A 24886-nucleotide genomic window follows, 5' to 3' on the forward strand; every position below is an offset into this window, starting at 1 on the left:
TAAAAGAATCGAAGACAATGCGCCTGAGGCAATTATTTAGCCAATATGGCAATTTCTAATGGTTGCAAAAGAAACATTAAAGTAATGGTAAAGTAAGTATCAGTATAGTATATACTGATATATATAAAATATATAATTGATATATATAATATACTGGTATATATAAAATATATAATTGTGTGATATATATAATATACTGATATATATAATAACTGATATATAATTGTGTGTGATATATATATAATTGATATATATAATAACTGATATATAATTGTGTGTGATATATATATAAAATATATAATTGATATATATAATAACTGATATATAACTAATATATATATAATATAATATATACTGCTATATATAGTATATATAAAAGTAACGGTATAGTAAGCATCAACGAAAGTGCACTCGTTCTTCGTCTATTGAAGCTGGAAACTGATTTGCAAAATGTCGGCGTTCGCGTTCGAATCGAGCACCGGTGTTCCCACAAGCTACGAGCGCTCGTGACCGAATAGATTTCGAAACCCTCTCCCCGTCGTGCCGCATTTCGGAAAGGTAAGCGTGTACGATTTATCACGTGATCCGATCGTTTCTGTTAATGTACTCCCGTCGCTAACGCTTTATCGTGGTTCCTGTAAATATCGATGTCCCGAGCGGCGTGGCTCACGCACCGTCATAAATAAAAAGTAAAACGATCGGATCCACGGCGTTTCCACGGTTCCTCGGCGTCTGCTCACGCAACAAGTCTCCCGCAGCGCCGCGAGGATGACTTATCGCGCCCCTATCGTGATCGGAGTTTGCTCCATTTCCTCGTGTCCTTTTCCACCACTTACACCGTCTTCACACCCTCGAGGACAAAGATGCAGTTTCTCCACTTCCGATCTATAGCTCCTGCTGAGAGAATTCGTCCATAGACCGTACCAACAACTTACGCGACCTAGAAATTGTTTCGACTATTCGCGAAATCATTTTGGACGCTCGTCGCAACACAATTTTTTCATAATTGCGTTTTACGCTAGTCTTTGTAGGGGAGGACAAAAAAGCTAAAACTTTAGACGGAGGAGAACAAAAAAGCTGAAAGATCTACCTAATTCTGGTTTGATACATTCGGTAGATCGGTTTCTTTACTACGACAATGCACAGTGTCAATGAGTTTCTCCTGTGTTTATTTGCTTTATTTTTAATTTAAAAAAAATGCATTTCGTCCATTCGTCAATTTGTTTAACTGTAGTCACTTTCTAGAAAAATATATTTTTCATCATGTGCACTGTGGCAGAAGTACTGACATAAAGTGCAAAGTATTTGTAAAAGGCGAACAATAAATAGTTTTATTCCTCGCATTGAGAAATGCGCTATGATTGCAAAATCACATTTAAAGAAAGTTTGAATTAATTACAGAAGCTGTTTACATATCATTTGTTAGATTTTCAGAAAACTCAGTGGTCCATATTTTGTCACTTTCCTCTGAAATCGAACTACAGACTTCGTGCATTTGTAAAACATAGTTTTAGTTTCAATATTTTACGAAAAACATTTTATATTGTAGAATTAATTCTTTATTCAGTATAAAAGCATGTACCAAACATTAAAAATACGATCGCAAAAAAAACAAATTATTAATCATAATCGAAAACCAGTAATTTTCGTTCAAGATTGCTTTAGCTCTTTACACTAGGATTTCTTTCGCAGATGCTTCGATTAACAATTTTTTGTCGTCAATAAATCCCTATACGAGAAAGAACATTTATATTTATTGCATAACAATCTTCACATTAATATTTAAATATTCGCAATCGAAGAGTAGCATTTTATTTGGAACACCATTTTCGTACCATGTCCTCGGGTTCCATAAATCGGAAGAATGAAAAAATTAATGTACATAGTACGGAACGATATCTGTTTGCTTAGAAATCCTCGTATTTGATTAAACATTTTTGTTAATAGCTACGATAAAAAAGACTATCCAATGCTACATATCGACATTCTCGAAGATATACCTGATCGAATGCAATAAATAAAAACTCAATGAAAATTATCAGTTTTTCATTACAACGTTACGAGATGAAAGAGAAAATATTACTTCCGAGCCTAAAAAGAATTAGTTGTGTGACATTGTTACGTATTAGCTAGTACAGTTTAATGTAGTTACAATACAAGTATAATTTTATCGGAGAAATGAGATAATAGTAATGTGCTGTTCAATACGTGTCCTATTTATGGTAGTTCTCCTCTAGATTTGCATTCATCCAGATCAAAAATATCTTGCTCTCGTTTTATCGAGGTACAGTAGAACCTCGATTAATAACCGAGATCCCAACTGTATTCGGTAAACGTGAACTTTCCGCCCGAATGTATGTACCTTCTGCATCACTGATCACACTTGTTATAAAAATGTGAAATGAAACATTTTACCTCAGACCATACAACGCTCCGTTTCTCGATGTTGAATTAATACGCTGCGTTCGCGCAGCTGTTTTTTGTTCGATATTTAGCTTACTTTGTCCATGCTTTGTTGATTACGTGAAAATGCTCGGCTATGTTAAAAAAAAAAAAAGAAAAAAGAACGGGTTCAGTATTAACAACGGAGCAATCTACAATGGTTAAATTTTCGTGATATCTGCGCACGATTCCTGGGCCGCGTATTGTCCACGTAGGAAAATAACGGCAGAACTTTTTCATCCGGTTAATTAGAGTTTTCGAAATAAGGTTTTAATTGAATTGTGCAGTCTCCATTTTTCGCGGACCGTGTTCTGTTTTGTTCGTCAACATCGAGCGCGAGCTGATGAGACAAACGTTTAAATAACCCAAATTGCACGGCGTTCGTCTCGTCCGCGGACAAAAAACCTTGCGCTCCGCCGGTTTCTTATTTCGCGGGCATGAATATTCATTCGAAATATTAATTGTGCCGCTCGCCCTCGGCGTAACAAAGACCGCCGCAGTGAAATTGATCGAATCGATGGGGAAGCCATCGAAGACACTGTCGGTACGTTGCGATAAATACGACTGTGATAAATTGCAAATATATTGCAATCGAAACCTTTCAATTTAATTAATACGGATCAATATAAAAATATGAACTTACAATTTTTCCATTCTCATCAAAATTGCCACTTTTGGTAGCGAAAAAATATTGCAACACGCTTTCGACGTCTTGTCGTTCGCAAAATCGCTGATTTTATTATTGATCTTTTAGTTGAATGAAGCAATAGTTCAGTAAGTTGTTTAAGCATAATACGTTCTCTTTCAATTAATGCAGTGTGTACATGCAGTTTCACAATTGCAAAACCTAGCAGTAGCACGAATGTTCTTAGTTATCTGACGGTTGGACAGATTTTATTGCAAGAGAAACAGATGCAAGATTCACAAAAAGTACTGTATTAGGAGTTTTAGGAGTCTTTATTTTTTTATATTACTTTCTTTTTATCAGGAGTGTTCTGCGATAATGAAACTTATTCAGCGTTCCTGAAAATTGCTGATCACGATTTTTATTTTACACGAACAAACAATACCTTTCCTATCACATTTCTAACACATCTGCTCAAACATTATACCGAAAAGATCCCGAAATTGTTACTATTATTGTAACGAGTACTATAATATGCAAGTATGCGTGTTTCTGACGTATGAAGTAAGTGAGAACACCGATAGAATGAGTGTCAACTGGTGCGAAAATTAACTGATCAACGAGATTGTGTCCGAACGTTTCTACGAAAATGCGACCAATTCGCTTCTAATTTCTGCACGATTAAAAAACATGACAATTTCGGGTCTTAGCCTAACGTTTCCGTTTAATACGACGCACCTGTCTCCCAGACGGGAAACAATGTCTGCATTTCGCGTACAGTTAAGCTCGGTGAAGGCCGTTACTCCGCCCACGCGGCTCGAAGACGCCGCGGCGACGGTACGCACCAGAATTCGCAGTTTATGGGGAATCGATACGGGGGCCCCGTAGTTTTGTTAACAGCCGCATTAAGCTATCACGCGAGAGTGCCATTACCAAGTCGATCGTAAGTAAGCCCGAAGTAACGATGCTGCGTGGAAACGCGCGACCGTTGCCATACGCGTACGCCGCTTCTGGAAAGCAGTGCTCCTGCCTCGGAGTTTCCTCCGGGGGTAAAGGAACGCACGCCCCGTCGACTAATCGAATCGGCCGCCCGAGTCGTTTACTTTGCGCCAGCATGCAAACGAGATGCCGGAAGTTCGCGCGAAAATCTTACGGTTATTTCGCAAAACGGACACCGTCGGACCGAGCAATAGTCCATTTCCTTTAACAATCCGCCGGTTTTCTTGCGCCGATGCGAAACCCGATTCTGTGTACGGCATTCCCTGTTCCCACTTTGTCGTTCCGAGAGTCCCCGGAATGAAAATTTGCCGAAATTCATGAAACTGCGGTATTATAACTTTAATGCATAAAGGCCGCGGAAAATGGAACGATCCGATGTCTTATCCGGCCGAGCTCGTTCGCAGAAGCTGTATTTGTCACGGTTGCCTTGCAAATACGATTGTATAACTGAGTCATAAGGTTTACTGTATATATATATATATATATATATATATATATATATATATATAACTCTATTTTTGATCCTTGGATTTTAAATATTATAATTTTTAATATTTTATTTTAAATATTATAAATATTATAATATAATATATATATATATATATATATATATATATATATATAATAATAATAATATTATATACTATAATATATAATATATATTATATATAATAATATAATATATAATATTATAAATATTTTATTTTAAATATTATAATTTTCACTATAATTGACACAGGATGATGTTTGTTATTGAAAGGACTAGACTGTGGATATGACTTTTAATAGATTTTTTAAACAAAAATTAGAATAAATGGAAACAATTTATTTTCACAACCAGAAGGTATCCTGTACTGCAAAATGAAATGAACATACTACTACTTTGTGTTAATGTACGCTATCCAGAGCTAAATATTTTTAATTTTCGTTTTTTGTATGTTTCATAATTGAACTTTTGCATTACTTGCAAGTTACCGTGCTCCTTTTAAAAGTGTACAGGGTGTGAAAAAAGGTTATGCCATGGTTATCGTAGACGTATTCTACTCGTTTAATTCAAATTTAGTTCAATCTATTAAAAAAGCTTTCTGCAAAAGCAACCTTGACCACATTTTTCAAGATCAAATTTTTTTATGACCGCATCCTATTCTACTCACCGAGAGGGGAGAACTTGCAAAAGAAACCATTTATCTCAAAACAACCGTTTCCTTACAATTTAATGTTGAATATTTACCGATTAAATTGCATTTATCGTAACTTATACAGAATGTGGCACATAACTGTCGCTCGGATTTTTCCAGCCCTTTCGACAGTCCAAGAAAATAATGTTTCGAATGAAACATTTTGAAATTTGTTATTTTTCAATACATACTAATTAACTAAATACTAATTAACTGTCGTTTGAAACATCTTTTTGTTGGACTGTCGAAAGTGCTTGAAAAACCCTAGCGACAGTTATGTGCCATTTAAATCAAATTCAATCGGCAAATGTTCAACATTAAATTATAACGAAACTGTTGTTTCGGGACATATGGTTTCTTTTGCAAGTTTGCTCCTCTCAATGAGTAGAATAGGATGCAACGATAACAAAATTGAACCTTGAAAAATATGGTTCAGGTAATTTTCGTGGAAAGTTTTTTTAACAGATCTCCATCGATCTGAAGGTGTAGAATAGTGGTCTATGATAAAAATGACATAACCTCTTTTTTACACCCTGAACATAGTGCGAATGCGTAAAGATCCATATTCTAGCAATTATATATATAATATATAATATATAAATTATATAAATTATATATATATATATATATATGAGATATAAAATGAGCACTGAATTCACTAAAAATATTTTTTACTAAAAGTTAGCATTAACACTAGCCTTTTATATATTATATATTATATATATATATATATATATATATATATATATATATAATATATAATATATAAAAGGCTAGTGTTAATGCTAACTTTTAGTAAAAAATATTTTTAGTGAATTCAGTGCTCATTTTATGCTGCGGAATTCCACTTTAGAAATGTTCATCTGGTAATATTACTGTGAATCTCCTCAGGTTAGACTTTCAACGAGATGTCAGGATCTTGGCTGCTCTGGAGGATCGAAATATAGCTAGAGTCTTGGGTGCCTGCTGCCGCGAGGAACCATTCTGCGTCGTTATGGAGTACCTGGAGCACGGAGATCTCTGCCAATTCTTAAAAACGCATATCACTGCCGAAGATGCCCACTCGATGCCAATCGGTGTCAAAACCCTGAGGTAATGATCGACAATTTCGAAAAAGAGAGAAAGTAATTTGTCCATTAAGATCCCTTGAACCTTACTATACTCCTACACAGATCGCGAAATTAAAAAGCAGTTTTCAAATTATGCTTCAATGTTATTCTTCGAACCTTTTACCAAGCTTTAACGCATATAGAAAAACACATTTCGTCGGTTCGCAAAATGTAAATTACAAATATCCTCCTCTTTTCAAAACGATTACGTTATTTTGCTCAAAATTCGACTTATACTCTCTCGCTCGTCAACCAGAGTATCAAAATGACAAAAGAACCTAATATCAAAGATTACGGAATATCGAAATAGATTTAATCCTTTGCACTCGAGTGGTGACTCTGAGGCACCGCTAAAATTTGTTGCATCACCTTTTAAGATAATTTTGATATATATTAACAAAAAAAGTTTAGATTTAAAAAATGATTGAGAGCGTAACCGTTGCGCGAGTCCCAAGAGTCAATTTCGTACGCATAAAATGCATTTCGTCGTATAAAATAGAAATACTATAAGTCAAAAAAATGATTTTATATTTACATGTAAAATAGCTTCGAGTGCAAAGGGTTAAGCTCGTCACTTTCGATCAAGGAACAGTTAAGAAATAACAGAATTCCGAATATTCCGGTAACGCGATCTTCGACGTTCGCATCGGGTGACTTCCGTAAAATTAATCAGTCGCAGAGAGAATTCCAAAATAATTCCCCCGCGGAGCAACAGCTCCGGGACTCGAGATTTACGATTAGTTTCATCCGCTGTGGCAAGGCGTCGCGTCGCGAAGTTAACACCCAATAAGTTTCACCGGGGGCCGGAGTTTGAAGCGTTTATTAATCGTGAGCGACGTAGTCTTCGCGCAGTCACCGAATCCTCGGCGGTTCCGTCGTTTCCACGATCTCGCCGCCCTCGAATGCCGTCCTCCAGGTTTCTCACACCCGCGCCCACCGAAAACCTGGAAGCCCCGCGACTCAACTTTGTCCTCCGGGCGACGGCTCACGTCGTTTCCTCGTTTCAGTTTCAACTGTCTCATCTACATGGCGGCTCAGATCGCGTCGGGCATGCGGTACCTGGAGAATCTGAACTTCGTGCACCGGGATCTGGCTACTAGGTGAGTACGACGGAAAGTTCACGCGAACGTATCAGCCGTGGATCTCCCTTTTCCCGAGGGAATAAACGGGCGTCTTAGCAGATCCTCCAACTATCATTTCTTCTACCCCGCGCGCGGACGGTTCGTCGTTCGGAGACACGCGAACGTTGTTTCGACTTCTCGGGAGGAATCCGCTAACGGTCCACGGTAATGTAGACTCGATTATTCGAACGGTAGTGTTGATTATTTGCTTGCAAATAATTAAAGGCAGAGTTTTAGGTAAAAGTATATTTATTGAACACGCGGAAACACAAGATCTAATGTACAGGCTTGCTCGTAAGAGCTTAGAAGACAACGATTTAAAGTGAATCGAATGGGCTCAAGCTGTTCCGAATCGAAACGTTTTCTCTAGATGCGTCTTTTACTAAATGCCGTTCAGCAGGTCCATTTCATTTCATTTCTTCTAAATTTGTTGGTTATTTGCTTGCGAATAATTAAAGGCAGAGTTTTAGGTGAAAGTATATTTATTGAACACACGGGAACGCAAGATCTAATATACAGGCTTGCTCGTAAGAGCTTGGAGACAACGAATGTACTCGCAAGCTGCTCGCAGACGACTGACTATAAAACCGCGGAAGACGCGCAAACTGTGGGTCGGAAAATCCTTAGCGGTCATAAATAACCAATCCGCTCTCGCACCGCGTGTAACGGACTTTCGAGTCAAAATTTGCTCGACTCGAGTCGACGCGCGTTTAGCGCTCGCGTGCCCTGCGGATGGGCCGCAAGAGCCGTCTTACCTGAAAAACGGACAAGGCCGTAAAACATACAAAGTACCCATTTTCAATAGCATCGAAAATGCCGGACATTTTGAGGTAGAAACACGGTTAAACGGACGCTTGATTGGCCGAGTGACATTGCTTCCGTCCATTGAGCGAATTTCTTCATAATTCTTGATGAGTCTCCGGCTGCTATCTTATCTTGACTTTATTTTTATCTTTTTTTTTATAAGTCCCGAATACTCTTTTATGTCTCTAGAGTTTCGAGAATCAGCTAATAATTTTTACTGCTTCGTGTTACCTCAGTTTCCTTGGATAAAACAGAATTAACCGATTTGTGATATATTTACCTCTCCACGATTTCAAATTTAAATTTAATAAGCTTATATATGGATGTTCTGCATTATAGCTTATGAAACGAGAGTGTACCGCTCGGATTGCTTTGAATATGAAAATTTGTTGAAGGGTTGTTTGTTGGATGATCGAATAAAATGTTTCGCAGTTGCTAACCTAATTTAGCAAAACACAGTTATGATTTTTAATCTCGTATGTATAGATAATTCGATGAAATAAAAGTAAAGCATAACGATTGCGTACACATTATTTATAAACGTGATCGCGTTTCGTATTGTACAATTAAAAGGAGTAACATATTTTTGAGAGAACGTTGACGTTTCGAATCATAATTCTTGTTATTATCTTATGAAACGCGCCGGAAGTCCAGAAATAAAGTTTTGTATCGCTCGACGTGCGTCGGTCTTTGGAAAGTTCTAAACATCCATTAAAACGAGACGAAACTCCGCCATTGAGCCCCTCTGTTGTACGCTTACGTTGAAATTAAATTATGGCTTTCCCAGGGTGCATTTCCATAAGCTCGAAAACAAACGAAGCCGGAAACCCACATGGGAAATCAACGATTCGTTAGTGATCCGTCGAGCGGAAAACAGCAAGAACACCGGCTTATTTTCGTCGAGAACAACGATTAAATCTGAATCTCGCAGTCATTGATAAGTTTGTCAACGGTAAACATTTTCTTGATTCGTTAGGGGAAGTAATTATTTTCGTTCCTTTTTTTGCCGAACGAACCAGTCCCCAATTGGTTGCCGCAATTTCCGCGAAATTCTTCTTCCGAGTGAACATTCGACGTTGAAATCAAAAATAACTTTTAATTCTGAGTGGCATCTTCACTTTTCAATTTATATATCCTTCAATTATTTAAGCAGGTTTTTGGCAAATTTTAAGCAGATTTTTCGAAACTAAATAATTTTCTTATCTGTCCAATGTGAATGGAATAATTTTCTTTTCTTTTCTTTTTCTTTTTAACGCTAACCTTATCATAAGAAACCCTATCTTAAGAAAAGATTGAATAAATTCCTTTGTTCGAGCTTACATTGTAATAAAAATGGCAAACAGTTTAGATACATTTAACACTTCCACGACCGCGCTGGAAACCTCAAAAATTTGCATAAAATTAAAATATTTCATTCAATTTAGCAAAAATTACGAAACAAACTTATATGGCATTAATTACTTCATCAGCATTCGTACCTTTTGCAAATCTTAATAAAATCAAGCAATCATTTTTAATTCTTCAGTAATCATCCGTTCGGTCATCAATCGACTGAATTTCAAACGGGGAGATCTCCCCATTCGGTTGGCTAAGTGTTAATCTTGCTAAGTGTTATATATATACAGAAATAAAGGAAATAAAAGAATTAAATGTTCTATTATCAATTTCATCTCTTCGTGAGAATTAGATTCAAAAACCGAGGTTCTACTAGAATCTCCTGTCACAGAATTCTCTTTACGTATATATATATACAGAAATAAAGGAAATAGAAGAATTTTGAGTTACTGTAATCGTAAAGAGAATTCTGTGACAGGAGATTGTAGTAGAACCTCGGTTTTTGAAACTAATTCTCACGAAGACATGAAACTGATAATAGAACATTTAATTAGATACGTTCCTAGATGAAATCTTCACTGATTTTTATAATATACAGTTCTGCATTTACATCGTCTTAGATCGAACTATTTACAGAACGACAAATTTAAATATCAGAGGTTTCACTGTATTTACGAAATGTACATTCTACACGTTTCCATTCCGGCAATATCGATTCTTAGCATTTACCATTTCAATTTATCGCGATCGTTTCGAAGCTTGTTACAGCGGATATCGGCGCACGTTTATTTAAAAAATGTGAAAAGGGATAAGAGATTAGTTCCATCCGTTCTGGTCTGGCGAAGCCGTGATCTCCGGCGTTGTATACGTAAGGCGTGCAATATTCGGGATCAGGGACCCTTGACTCCCGCAGACAAAAGCTTCTAGCCAGTATGCAACGAAACCCATCCACGTTCCTGTTATTGAAATGCAATGGCCATTCCGTCGAATCGATGGGGAAGTATAGATGCACATATGTGCATATGCGCTCTACATACATATTCACGCTAACCGCGGCGCTCTTACAACACGTGGAACCTAGTTTCCGGTTGACCAGTGTCTCTCAAACGACCGCTCGTAAATCTTAATAGAATACCAGGATGCGCTTCCTGTGCGCTCCCGGCGCGGTATTATTACGGCGTTGCACGTGCCTCCAAATGCCCGTAGGACGATTTAAGTCGACGATTGTGCAGCAAGCAGCGATCCACGCCACCGGCCAGAAATATCGAACCACCTGACTTATTGTTACCATTTTTCCCTAAGAGCGCGCTTAATAAGATTAAATCTTTCCAGACCGGACGATATCCATTCCATTAAATGACCATTTTTTCGTATCGTTTAACCGTTCGCGTACCACGAGCCACTTTTGCGCTCTTCAGATTTTGCGTCGAGAAAAGCCAGGGCATTTGACCGAAACAGACGACTTACGGCCCACCCGAAATTTGTCGAAACGTGCTCGGTCTTTCGGACGCATGTGTACGTCGCGCGTCGCATCGCTGTCGGTAATCCAATTTGCATTTTGTTGTTATCTATTCTAAATTAATAGTATATATATTTTCATTCGTAACGTTTTATTTTATGTTTCACGGCTTTTTTCGACACATAATCGAAGGAGCGCTATTGCGCTCGTCGGCTTTTTTCGACACATAATCGAAGCAGCGCTATTGCGCTCTTCGGCTTTTTTCGACACATAATCGAAGCAGCGCTATTGCGCTCGTCGGCTTTTTTCGACACATAATCGAAGGAGCGCTATTGCGCTCTTCGGGGCCTTTCGATCCTGTTTTTTCAGAACCATCTGGTACGCAAACGATTAAATACAGACTCAGATCTAACCGGCTGGTGAGAACGTTCTCGTATTTGGTCATTTGCTGATAATAGTCAGCTGCTTCTCGTTGTGAATGCTCGGCGTGTTGTTAGACACCGTCGTTTTATTCATTCCTAAGTATTCAATAATTTAAGACAGACATTTGCTTGCTGAATGCGTTCAGTGCCGCGTGAATCGCGTATGGGTGACACTAATTTTTAATTTGGTTTTTGACATTCATTTTTATTGTAATATATTGAGCAAATTGAATATTACTAGGATTTGTAGAATGCTAAATAGCTGAACCAATATTTCCTATGGTGAATTTTCACTTTCTAGTTTCGGTGACGTTAATTAAATGACTTTGCTATTCTGTGAATTTTCCGAGTTAATATTCTGCACCTAATCTGTTAAAATGATGTGCCACATTGATATTTTACACAATAGTTGAGAACTCGATGTGTTTTTTGTGACTTCTTGAATTAATTTTAGTCGTTTCGTCGTATCTGTCTGTAAGATAAAGTGAAAAAGTTTGTGTAGAAGTTTAAAGAACGACCAACATGTAATCGGATGATTCCAATATGGAATTGTGATCGTTCGATTCATACATTTTTATACGAATCCGACGATATTGTTTGTAATAGATAAACTTTTTGGATTTTTACTGAAAATATTGTTTTCTGCGCGTTTAATTTCACGCAGCTGTACACAGTAATTACTCCACTGCGGATCTTATGCATTTGTGAAAACAATGAGTAGTTTTAATGCAAAACAGTAAAGACTCGACTCATTAAAATTATTATTAATAAGAGAAATGAATATGCGTGTAGCTGCTGTATCTTGCAATTAATGCAGATGGCTCACATTAACTAGGTTTTTGACATTCATTTTTATTGTAATATATTGAGCAAATTGAAAATTACTAGGACCTTTTTCAGAACCATCTGGTACGCAAACGGTTAAGATCGGTCACGAGAATGCGGATTTCGAACGTTCAAGCTTGTTTTAGAGAACTATCCGATTTCTATAACTCTGCCTTTCTTGATTCATCATCAACCATATCCGCCTTTGAAGCACGACGATTCAATCCGGTACGAATGCAGTGCAGTTTCAGAGTTCGAGCAGGCTCGTTAAGAACAAGAAAGAAATAGTAATCATTCGTTGAACTCTATTTCGACGCGTAACTACTTTACGACTACTTTGTTATTTTATGCCGTTAAAACTATTTTATGAGCGCCGCGTCATTTTAGCGCTCGAGAACCGTTTTATGGCCGCCGCGTTGTTTCGGAGTGCCAGGATATTTAAAAATTATAGTCTGTCTATCAGCTTCGACCTTTATTACCATACAAATTTGCATACGGCGCGACCTAAAATGTTGAGATATGAGAATTTGGTATCTACCACGGTCGCCGCAGCCGTGCAAAAATTTGCATCGGGTCGAATTGCGAAACGGATTACACAGTCGATAGACGATTTTCGCGAGTTTGCCGGCGAGTCATTAACGGTGCCGCGAAAATATTTAACCAGCCTTTTAACCAGCATATTTAACCGGCCGATCGTCGATTCGATTGATACGTTGTAACTAGAGATCGCCGCAAACACGTCGAATCCATTTGCGAAGGAACTAGAATTTCGTCGGTGTACCCGGAATTTAATCAAAATGTAATGCCGACGATAAACGGCTGGCTCGATGATAGGCGTCGACGTGACGAACTGACAATTTCCCGTGAAACATATGGCACTGCGGGAATTTCACTGCGCCGCGTAAATTCTTCGTGACTTTGGGGCTCGGAAGAGAAACGCAAATACCCGCGAGTATGCACGCATGATCCCTTTTGTCACTCGTTTCGCGCATCCGTCCTCGAATATTTCGAATAGTCGAACTATCGATGCAAGAATCCCTATCCATTGAACAAGGTACAACGAGCACGGCGACTCTAATGAACAATTAAATCTTCAAAGAATTCACAGCTTAATTTTTCGACACGAATATCTCTTGTTTCAAAGAGTGGAGCTCTTCTTTGTTATAGAATTATAGACTGTAGCTATCTTGAACAGTTTATAAACCACAAATGGAGAAAAGAAATAAAAATAATATTCAGATTTATAATAGAGGAAAATAAATAACATTTCTTTTTGTAATAATAAATGTTTAACGAACGAACTATAACTAACAAATGTCTGTTTATTCATCTGTGTACATTTTTTTACATTCATCCATTGACAATTTAAACCAAGTTTACGATAAGACAATCTGATACAATGTTACCGATGTATTTTTCATCGTTCCTGTTTCGCCAAAAGAACTAATGAAAATTTGAATTCGTCTAGTATGACGTCTTTACTGTTGTATTGCTTCTACTTGCGTTGCTCTAATTCCAGCATACTTTAAATTATAATAAAATCGTGATAGAAAATAGTATAAATCAACTTTCGAAAGATCGTTTTAGAGAGGAGACTTCCTTTAATAAGGTGACGTTAGATGAAATCTAGAAAATTTGTTAGTCCGTGAAGTTATTGGGACTTGTACAATTTGAAATGCAGAATATAAACTTCAGTTTCTCTCCAAAATGCAGTAAATTCTCCCTAATTTTCCTTCAACTTGTAAACGAATATGGATGATTTGGAAAGTGGAGATACGAATATTCGAGTCTCGCGGCTCATATCCTATGAACAAGCGTCCTTCGTAAATGTTTATGAATTTCCAACGAAAATTCTACAACAATAAAGAATTTAAGTCCCGTTAAACTTACGGCGTTCGCTATAGCAATATACCGAACAATAGCAGGCAAAATCATGAGAGTTCTGTCGCGTCGTCGGTAACGGCGGACTAAAATCTGGCGCGTTCAAAGGGCATTGAATAAATTCGAATCGGCGAGGACCGCGTATGCGTCAACGACGTCGCCGTCGCGTCGTGGGCCGCAACCCCGGGCTCTGGTCGTAACACCCGGTAGCCAATTTCTCGCGGCACCTTATTTTATTCGGCAGCGGGGGCCGTATAAAGTCATTCTCGGCGCCGGACCGAGTGGAAAAGAGGAAAGAATCGATTGCTGATCAAACGGTAATGCAATTCAATTGGCCGGGTCCGAGAAAGGAAGGGCCGGTTTGCCCCGGTGGCAGTGTGCAGCGAGCGCGTGTCTATATCCTCGGCCGTTCGGCAATGGTCGGGAAAATGGGAGAGAGAGAGAGAGAGAGAGAGAGAGAGAGAGAACGTGCGTGTGATCGCGGATGAAAGTACATTGGCAGGCGCGTGTGGGTGAAACACTTAAGGGCGGAGAGGAAGACGATGAGGCTGAAAGAACCGGCGGAGGCGCAAGCTGACGGTTCGATGTGGTCGACGCCGATAGCGGTGATACCAGCGGTTGTGCTGGTGTTGCCAGAAACAGTGATAGTGGTCGCACACGCCGCAAGAACGTGTAGCCCGGTGGTAGAGCTCGACGAAGACTCGATGTAAGTACTCCGCCGCCGAGTACGCGGGGCCGCCTTTGTTCCGACTTCGATTACAAATGTAGAGAATGGCTTTCCCCGCCCGCCGCCCCCCGCCCACGACCACCCTTTCTTCTTTTCCACTCGTCCCTTTCTTTCTTAGATCGTTCAACCCGCACGCCTCCGCCTCCCGGCTCCTCTATATTTCTCACGACAAATGCTACCCTCCGACCCGCGCACCAGCCCGCACTTACCTTTCGATCTAACATCGAGGCATCACGAGGTCGAAGTCCTACCGATCACACGTGACCGCACCACCATGAAGCCCCTTACGCGGCTTCTAACGTTAAAGTATCATCGAGGACACACTTGATCGCACTCGCAGCCGATAATAGCTATAAGAGAGACTCTCCTCACGGTTGTCGGGGGAAATGATGGGAAAGTGGATACTTTCTTCGGGACGATGTCGTCTCGCCGTAGGAGGTCGCATTCTTTCCTGCATCGCGAAGACTTTTCTAGTCGCAGTTTGCGAGACTGTCTCAGGATTATTTACTTTTAACGGGCAGTGGACTTTTCAACGTGATTGAGACGAAATTGGATACGACATACAATCGTTTCTCCCAGAAATGTTTGGAGTCGGAATCGAAACACGCAGATCTGAGAATACCAAGTCGCGCTGGGATACGATTCTTCGAGCCTCGCTTTTATGGTAACTCGGGGCAGCCGGCAAGAAATGGCAGAGGCTAGCTTGTCGGTGTACATTAATATGAATATACAGGGTGTCCCAAAAATGTCTCGCAATCCGAAAGCAGGGGATTCCTGAGGTCATTCGAAGCAACTTTTTCCTTAGCGAAAATGCAAACCGCGGCTTCGTTTACGAGTTATTAAGGAAAAACAGTGACCAATCAGAGGCGAGATCATTTGGCGCGAAACGGTAGAGCCAATGGGCGGAACCGGGCTCCGCGTGCTCGTTGGCTGGGCCGCCGCGCGCCAGCCGAGCTCGCCTCTTATTGGTCAGTGTTTTTCGTTAATAACTCGTAAACGAAGCCTCGGAGAAAATTTTCGCAAAGGAAAAAGTTGCTTCGAATGACCTCAGGAACCTCCCATTTCCGGATTACGAGACATTTTCGGGACACCCTGTATAGTGATGCTAGAATAAAAACAATGACTTAACTTTTTTATTTCTAATTTTTTGCCACGATTCGAAGACAATTCGGAGTCTACGTGCCACTATTCCAAGGCAATTCGGAGGTCATATGCCATGATTCGATGGAGATTGGTCACGTATCTTGTTGTTACATGCTTGACCGACTCCATCGAACCTCATCATCGACGTAGCAATAAATTTCATAAGCGTAGGATTAGCACAGGAAAATTCACAGCAACCCGAAATTTGGCATTCTAGGGAGACATTACTGTATTTGATGATCGGTGTCACGAAAGCGTGATTCCGTTGTTGTAGCTTCCACCAAATCGAAGTAGGGGAGACCAGGGCTGGAAGTTCCGATTTTGAGAAAACATAAAAATTGACTAAGAAATAGTGCAGTTTGCTTTTTTCGTTTCTGACTAATTTGTTGTTAAATATATTCTACTTTAATATTCTCAGCTCAAATTTAATATATTGCAATAAGTTTTTCACAAACTTTTGATTTTGCTAAAGATCTGTTCCTAAAGATCAGTTCCTCCATCGAGAACAGAGATCTTCACAAGTCAGAGAATAATGTTACATTTACAGTTTCCAACATTTACAACGGAACTTACATCAACGATATCCAAGTGCAAGATAAAGCTCTGCCGATACCTGAAATTCCCTTCTAACTCCAATCTAAAGCTATCACTGGCATACGCGTAAGACAGCGATCGAAGTGGCAAAAGTGTCGAGTTTGCTTCAAGTTCCGTCGAATGGATCCCGAAACCGAGCATTACCGTTGAAGCACTCGATTATTCGCGGAGAGAAATGTTCATTTGCATTAAGTATACTCGACTGGTAAAAGCCGTATTACTCGTAGGATGACGCTCCGTAAGTCACACAAAGGTTTCGATGGGATCCGGCGAGTGAATATTGCTTATTGCATTAAGGGTCCTGACCCGGGACTTTGGTGGATCAGGTCACCGTCTCGCCGCCGTTCAACTCGAAGAGCGTGGCACAGCCAATCACAGTGATCGATAAAGCGCCGCTAATTACCTGGGTTCTGCCTCCAAATTGGAGCTTTGTTCCACCGATGAAATTAATTGACTCCATTCACTCGATAACGCTGGATACTCGAACACCGTTCGGTTGCTCGTTTGTCTCGGCGAGAATTATAGTTCGTCTTTGAAACCGGGAGGCAGTCGCCTCACGAGATCAGAGCCGAAAACTGTCAACCGGATACTTCACGGAGCTCGACAGTCCTCTGTCGAGGCACAAACTCATTTCATGCCAGCCTAGATACTCGCCACTTTCAGCTATTTCGTCGTTACCAGGTTGTCTACGTCAGATTTTATTAACGCGCTTCGATTTTACAACTATACAGGCATTTTAAACGGGTCACCTGAATAACTCGCTTGTTTTTGAAGATAGGAGAAAACGCATTAGACCAAACTTACTTGGTATCGGGGGGCTCATCATCTGGTATTACCAATTTTTCTGTAGGTGGAGGCGTCAAGGAGATACAAAGGTCAATTCTGTTTTTTTAAATGGAACAGTAAGTTTTTTTATTTACATTCTGATAGAGTGTTTCGAGGCGAATACAATGAACTATTATGAAGGTGATTCAAGGTCACCCAAAGTCAACTGCAAGAAAAAATAAATTGTCTCAGAGTGCTTTTCGATTATTTGCCATTTTACTGTATTTTAGCTTTGCTTTTCTGTGTCACTTTGGGTTTAAAATGCCCCACCCTGTATATGACTGGCCACGCAATAATGCTCTTCCTATTGAATTTTAAATACAGAAGTAATCGACTTTCTTCGCTTTAGTACATTTTTCCCAATTTTCCTTCAGCTTGTAAACAAAAATGGATAATTTGGGAAGATACGATTATTCGAACCTCGCAGCTCATTTTTATGGTTGCAGCTCGAATAATCGTATCTCCTTCTCCCAAATTGTCCATTTTTGTTTACAAGCTGAAGGAAAATTGGATTAAAACGATTTTAATGGAAGGAGAATAGAGGAAATCGTGTACAAAGTAATTTTTAGTCCGCGCATTTCTGTGCAAAATGTGAGCCATCTGCATTAATTGCAAGATACAGCAGCTACACGCATATTCATTTCTCTTATTAATAATAATTTTAACGAGTCGAGTCTTTACTGTTTTGCATTAAAACTACTCATTGTTCTCACAAATGCATAAGATCCGCTGTGGAGTAATTACTGTGTACAGCTGCGTGAAATTAAACGCGCAGAAAAGAATATTTTCAGTAAAAATCCAAAAAGTTTATCTTTTACAAACAGTACATTCGGATTCGTATAAAAATGTATAAATCGAACGATCACAATTCCATATTGGAATCATCTGATTACATGTTGGTCGTTCTTTAAACTTCTACACAAACTTTTTCACTTCATCTTATAGACAGATACAACGAAACGACTAAAATTAATTCAAGAAGTCACAAAAAACACATCGAGTTCTCAACTATTGTGTAAAATATCAATGTGACACAGCATTTTAACTCATTAGGTGCAGAATATTAACTCGGAAAATTCACCGAATAGCAAAGTCTCATTTAATTAATGTCACCGAAACTAGGAAGTGAAAATTCACCATAGGAAATATTGGTTCAGCTATTTAGCATTCTACAAATTCTAGTAATATTCAATTTGCTCAATATATTACAATAAAAATGAATGTCAAAAACCAAGTTAAAAATTAGTGTCACCCATACGCGATTCACGCGGCACTGAACGCATTCAGCAAGCAAATGTCTGTCTTGAATTATTGAATGCTTAGGAAAGAATAAAACGACGGTGTCTAACAACACGCCGAGCATTCACAACGAGAAGCAGCTGACTATTATCAGCAAATGACCAAATACGAGAACGTTCTCACCTACCGGTTAGATCTGAGTCTGTATTTAATCGTTTGCGTACCAGATGGTTCTGAAAAAACAGGATCGGAAAGCGCCGAAGAGCGCAATAGCGCTGCTTCGATTATGTGTCGAAAAAAGCCGACGAGCGCAATAGCGCTGCTTCGATTATGTGTCGAAAAAAGCCGACGAGCGCAATAGCGCTCCTTCGATTATGTGTCGAAAAAAGCCGTAAAACATAAAATAAAACGTTATGAATGAAAATATATATACTATTAATTTAGAATAGGTAACAACAAAATGCAAATTGGATTACTGACAGCGATGCGACTCGCGACGTATACATGCGTCCGAAAGACTGAGCACGTTGCGACAGATTTCGGGTGGGCCGTAAGTCGTCTGTTTCGGTCAAATGTCCTGGCTTTTCTCGACGCAAAATCTGAAGAGCGCAAAAGTGGCTCGTGGTACGCAAACGGTTAAATCGGTAACCCGAAGCTGCCATGACTTTGGGCCACACTACATGACGATCTCCGACGATCATGCAGCGATTCGATCCGGTTGTTGTCCATGGTAAAGTTTGCCGTAAAGTTACGTTCGATTGTACGGCGGTGGCGTGTGCTTGTACAGGAAGCGTAGCTCATCCACACGTATGTGCAAATGGAGCCCGCTGGCAGCCATTCCTGCTTCCGGTCTGCTGCGATGCACAGAATGCGTACGCGTATGCAGATTGGCGGCCGCGCTATTCAACCGACATACCGACCGAGAGATCGATTTGATCCTGGCTTTTTCATCCGAGCTGAATCGATCGGAAAAGTATTCGGATTCCCTGGCTACCGAAGTCGAAACCTCTTTCCGTGTCTGCGGCCCGGTCTGGAATTATTCGAAAATGTTCCCCTCCGGTGTAGTTTTCTCTTTGAGGCGCGGAAAAAACAAAAGCCCCCCCCCCCCCTCCACCCACAAACCGCCGATAGAAACGGAGGCCGCGAGCAAAACGAAAACAAGGAACAGAGAGAGAGAGAAAGAGAGAGAGAGCCGAGTTGAAAATAAAAACGCTGTCGTTGACCGATCGCGATCGGTCAATTTGATGGACGCGGAACGGCGATCGCGGATCGAAGGGTAAATTGGAAAATTGTTAATTATAATAAAAGCACGAGCGCCGGTGCTACGGCCGCGAAGTTAAATAAATGGCCGTCGATCGGATGTTTGTAGATTAGAGTGGCCGCGACACACGATTGCGCCTCATCGATATAATGATTTTCGATTACAGGAATTGCTTGGTGGGCAAAGCTTATCACATTAAAATCTCGGATTTCGGTACGGACAACGAATTGTACGCGTGCGATTATTACAAAGTCGATGGTGCGGTGCCGCTGCCGATACGCTGGATGGCCTGGGAGTCCATATTTCTGGTAAGCTTCGTTCGAACGGTCCAATTAGAACGTTCGCGCTATTAACACAGCATGCGCGTGTGTGTATTTATCTTATTCTATATATCACTTATTTAGTAATTTACCAAATGGTCTGCATATTGTGCACGAATGAATTCGTGATTTGTCACGATCGTGATTGCGGATACGCTGTTTGAAATGCATGATTATTCTACCATTGATAAAACTCTGTTTCCGATACGGAGGATGATTAACTCGCTTTGCCGGTACGATAATTTCCTGCGATCGCGATTTGTCGAAATTTCATTCATTAGGTTCTAATTCATTCGTTAGATTCTTTACATCGAAGTACTACGCTTTAATAAGAACTTCGCTATCCATTTAATTATTCTTCGTTTTACAAAACTAGCATTGCGGTGCCAGTATGTATTTGTAGAATTCTCGAATTCTTTTACGAAATAAATTGCAGATTAATGACAAACGAAAATATCGTAAAACAATTGTCGTTGTATATTTTCTTTTAATGACTTTAATCAATCGAAAAAAGTGCAATAACGTTATTAATTTGTCTAACATCTTCACAGTTTTGTGTTTCACCTACTAACTTATGACGTTCAGAATTGCTTTATTTCACCAGTCAACGATGAAATCTGCATTACATTTATTTATGATTTTCGTCTAACGCTTGGTACGCATACTTACATTTTACCACAGTTCCTTAATTTTTCTTCGTAAACTGAAATATATTAACCTTTTAGGCACAACGCGCCACTATAGTGGCTTGCTCTAGTAGCTCACTCGCTCATCGTTTGAACCAAATAATCGTCTTCATATGTATTGTTTCACACTTCTTTTGTCTTCGCATCGATTTACAACAGTCTGCAGGGTGTCCCAAAAATGTCTCGCAATCCGGAAATGGCGGGTTCCTCGGATCATTCGAAGCAACTTCTTCCTTTACAAAAATGTTCTCCGAGGCACCGCTAACGAGTTATTAACGAAAAACAGTGACCAATAAGAATCGAGTACGGCTGACGCGAGGCGGCCCAGCCAACCAGCGCGCGAAGCCCAGTTCCGCTCATTGGCTCGATCGTCTCGCGCCAGCCGAGCTCGTCTCTCATTGGTCACTGTTTTTCGTTAATAACTCGTTAACAGTGCCTCGGAGAAAATTTTTGTAAAGGAAAAAGTTGCTTCGAATGGCCTCAGGAACCCGCCACTTTCGGATTGCGAGACATTTTTGGGACACCCTGTATATACGGTATCAGACTCTGTAGAGTACACATCAGACTCTGCCGTCCAGAGAAATAGCCTCGCGCAGAATTCAGCCGTACCTAAAAGGTTAATAACACAATTGTTTCAAAGCTCGCAAAAATCTCGTAGAACCTGTTCGCCCGCGTAACCCAAATTTGATCGAACATTTTCCGCTACGAATTCTAAAATCGTTGCAAAATAGCTTCGAATTCCCGGAACGGTGGTTAGACATATTTACAACCCAAGTTGCCGATCCATTTCGAGAACATTCTTGACCCCTTTATCTCGGCCACTCCTCTCGGCGACAAGTTGCACGTCCACCCTAACACGGGCTCTAGCCCGCGACAGATTTAAGCGTGCATCGCTGTAACCGATACGAATCTTCGCAGGGCAAGTACACGACGAAGAGCGACGTGTGGGCGTTCGCGGTGACCCTGTGGGAGATCCTGAACCTGGGCCGACGGGCGCCGTACGAGCACTTGTCCGACGAGGAGATGGTGCAGAACCTGCGCCGGCTGCACCGTGCCGCGGACTGCACCGACGCCGCCGGTGGCGAGAACAACGACTGCAAGGAGGCCGCCGATAACCTTTTCGACTATTTGCCGCGGCCCACCGCGTGCTCCAAGGATATTTACGACCTGATGCTGGAGTGCTGGCGACGGGAGGAGAACGAGCGGCCGACCTTCCGGGAGATCTCGATGTTCCTGCAGCGGAAGAACCTCGGGTACGCGCCCACGTCCTGATACTGAACGTTCCACGACGTCGATCACCACGATGTTCTCGGCGTTTGTCGCTCGTGCCCGGCCAGGAGCTACTTGAACGCGGGACCGGAAACCGTCGACGACGCGCTCTATCCTCACTGGATCACCGTGAGGACCAAGTTCTGATTGCCCGCGGGGAGCGGGCGTTCTCCGGGCCACAGCTTCCGGAGGAACATCGGAACCATTCAGCGCAGCGACCTTGATTTCCGGCAGCAGACACGTTCATCATCCTCGGCTTATAGAGGATTCTTGGTAGGTTGCGCTCGTGATCGCTCGAACTCGAAGCGTTCACGAGCAAAATCAGGGCGATGGACAGCGAAGCTGTCGAAGGCCTCCGCGCGAGGACCATCCCCCCATGCTTGCAACCGTCCCCACGGATCTTCTGGCACGCAACGGCGAGAAACGCGCGAGATCGTCGGAACGCAACGACGTCGGAGCATTCGAATACGAACTGTTTCTTAGATACGTAAGATCTGTTAGGGAATACAAACGTGAAACTGTGAATTCGACAATCGAGCGGGTGAACGCGGGGCGAGCTTCCGCTCCCGCGGAAGTCGCCGCCCTGCCGTAGCTTCCCCGTGCGAGCGGCGCATGGGGTTTACGCGGGTTTATCGCAAGGGCTTCGAGGGTCCACAATGATCGTCGAAAATTTAGGAGCAATATCGTGTAATCTTAATGTAACTGTGAACATTCCTTGCATGGTTTAAAGATATATCTTCGCGGTAAGGTAAAAAGGTACTCTCGTTTGCCGGAGCTGTCGGAATTGTTGTCCGATCCGAAGGCGGAAACGGACGAGGGACGACGGAGGACGGTGTCCTATCCGGAAGAATCCTATCAACGTATTGCAATACGGCAACTGAAATATCATATTCTTCTTGGGAAGGAGCTACTGATAGGATAACGAAGGTATGCGTAGAAGAATCGTATGAATGAGTGTGTCTGGGAACGTGTAGGTGATTTGTAGCGCTCGGAAAAGTTGAACACTTCATTGTCGGTTCCTTTATTGTCGCAGTTAGTTTACGTTGCTTCGCGTAATTATGGCGAAAGACGCGAGCAATTACGTCGTGAAAAGATATTTCGCGATATTAACGTGCATCGATAAAGTTGCTGTTTTTAAACAAGAACGAACAAAGGTGTAAGTTCGGTTATAGAAAAAAGCCGTTTATTTTAGCGCAGAATAATTGCGAACTCTTTTCTCGCGATTAGCGTGCAGCTTCGCGCAGTATTCTGAGAAGGAAAATGAAGTTAAGTGGACTTATAATTTTGTCTAGCATCGTAGTATCACGGTCACATTAGGTATTTGGTGAACATGCCTCGACACTGATTCACGAATGTACAACACGACCTTTTCGTCTTATCGATTCAGACAAGAAATTTCATTATTAATGAAATTCGTTCACAAATTTCATTAATACCAGTTAACGGTGGTTTCAGCGAAGAGGAGAGGATTCGAGGTAAAAAATTCGAATTATTTGCTTCGTCGAGGTAGAGCTCGCTATCTCATTAAGTACTAAACGTAATTATACTTTCCAGACTCTGTTTATTCAGTAAATTCTCCATAGATGACAATTGCTCGAAACCGCTGACAAGGGGAGGTCTCCAGGATCGACACTCTCTTTTTGATGAGATTTCGCACAGTGATAGAGTTTGTAAAGTTGAATCCAATGATACCCGGCTTTTGCGGCAGACGGCTTTTAGTTTTCGAGATAATTGATGTCAAAGTTGCTAATAAAAGGCCACAAAGACACACTGGATTATGGAGCAAAGCGCCGTGCGGAGAGAAAGTGGGGGGTGCCAATCACGTCGTCGTAAAGCGGGCTACCTGCTTGCGATCTGCGAGGTAACCCCCACTTTCTAATCCAGCGCGGCTTTCTGGATTTTTGTTAGCAACTTTAATATTAATTATCTCGAAATCTATAATATATAAATATATATATAATATTATTAAAAATTATATTAATATATTATATATATAAATATTATAAATTATATTAATATATTATATATATAAATATTATAAATTATATTAATATATTATATATATAAATATTATAAATAATATTATAATATATATATATATATTAATAATAATAATATAATATATAATAATAATATATATCCGCTTACCCCTAAAATCGGGTATATATATATATCCGCCTACCCCTAAAATCGGATATCATTGGATTCAGCTAAAAAAGCTCTATCACTGTACCAAGTCTCATCAAAATGTGAGCGTCAACCCTGGAGACCTCCGCCTGCGAGTGCCAATAGCAGAATAGGTACGAGATTTTTTTAGCAATTAATGGACAACTTACTCGATTACATTGCTGACTAGATCCGGAAAGAACTTCTTACGGAATGGGAATAGCGACTATCATCTGCAGAATAGTCACGCGATTGCTAACTATGGAGACGTTACCGTAGAAGGTTTAATCAGCATTATTTCCAAAGATACGATTTGATCGAATCGGTGATTTCCACTTTTATTAATTAAAATGCCAGTTTTCATCTAGCGATCCTCTCCATCGAACAAGATGGAATAACAAATAGAGGAACAAGCGTGAATCGAATTTCGTTTTGAAAGAGGACACTGTAGTCGTG

At 40.5% G+C, this 24886-nt stretch overlaps 1 protein-coding gene across 1 annotated transcript in view; it reads left to right on the plus strand.

Moving 5' to 3' along the window:
- Positions 1 to 24270, plus strand: part of LOC117221499 (discoidin domain-containing receptor 2) — a 331317-nt gene extending 307047 nt beyond the window's left edge. The window contains exons 14-17 of the mRNA XM_033472520.2: positions 6136 to 6336; positions 7361 to 7453; positions 20156 to 20297; positions 21914 to 24270. Coding sequence (XP_033328411.1) covers positions 6136 to 6336; positions 7361 to 7453; positions 20156 to 20297; positions 21914 to 22267 — 790 coding nt within the window. The 3' untranslated portion in view covers positions 22268 to 24270. The remainder of the gene's footprint in view (positions 1 to 6135; positions 6337 to 7360; positions 7454 to 20155; positions 20298 to 21913) is intronic.
- Positions 24271 to 24886: the final 616 nt, after the last annotated feature.

This window comes from Megalopta genalis, chromosome 1 (genome assembly GCF_051020955.1).
Source record: "Megalopta genalis isolate 19385.01 chromosome 1, iyMegGena1_principal, whole genome shotgun sequence".
NCBI lineage: Eukaryota > Metazoa > Arthropoda > Insecta > Hymenoptera > Halictidae > Megalopta > Megalopta genalis.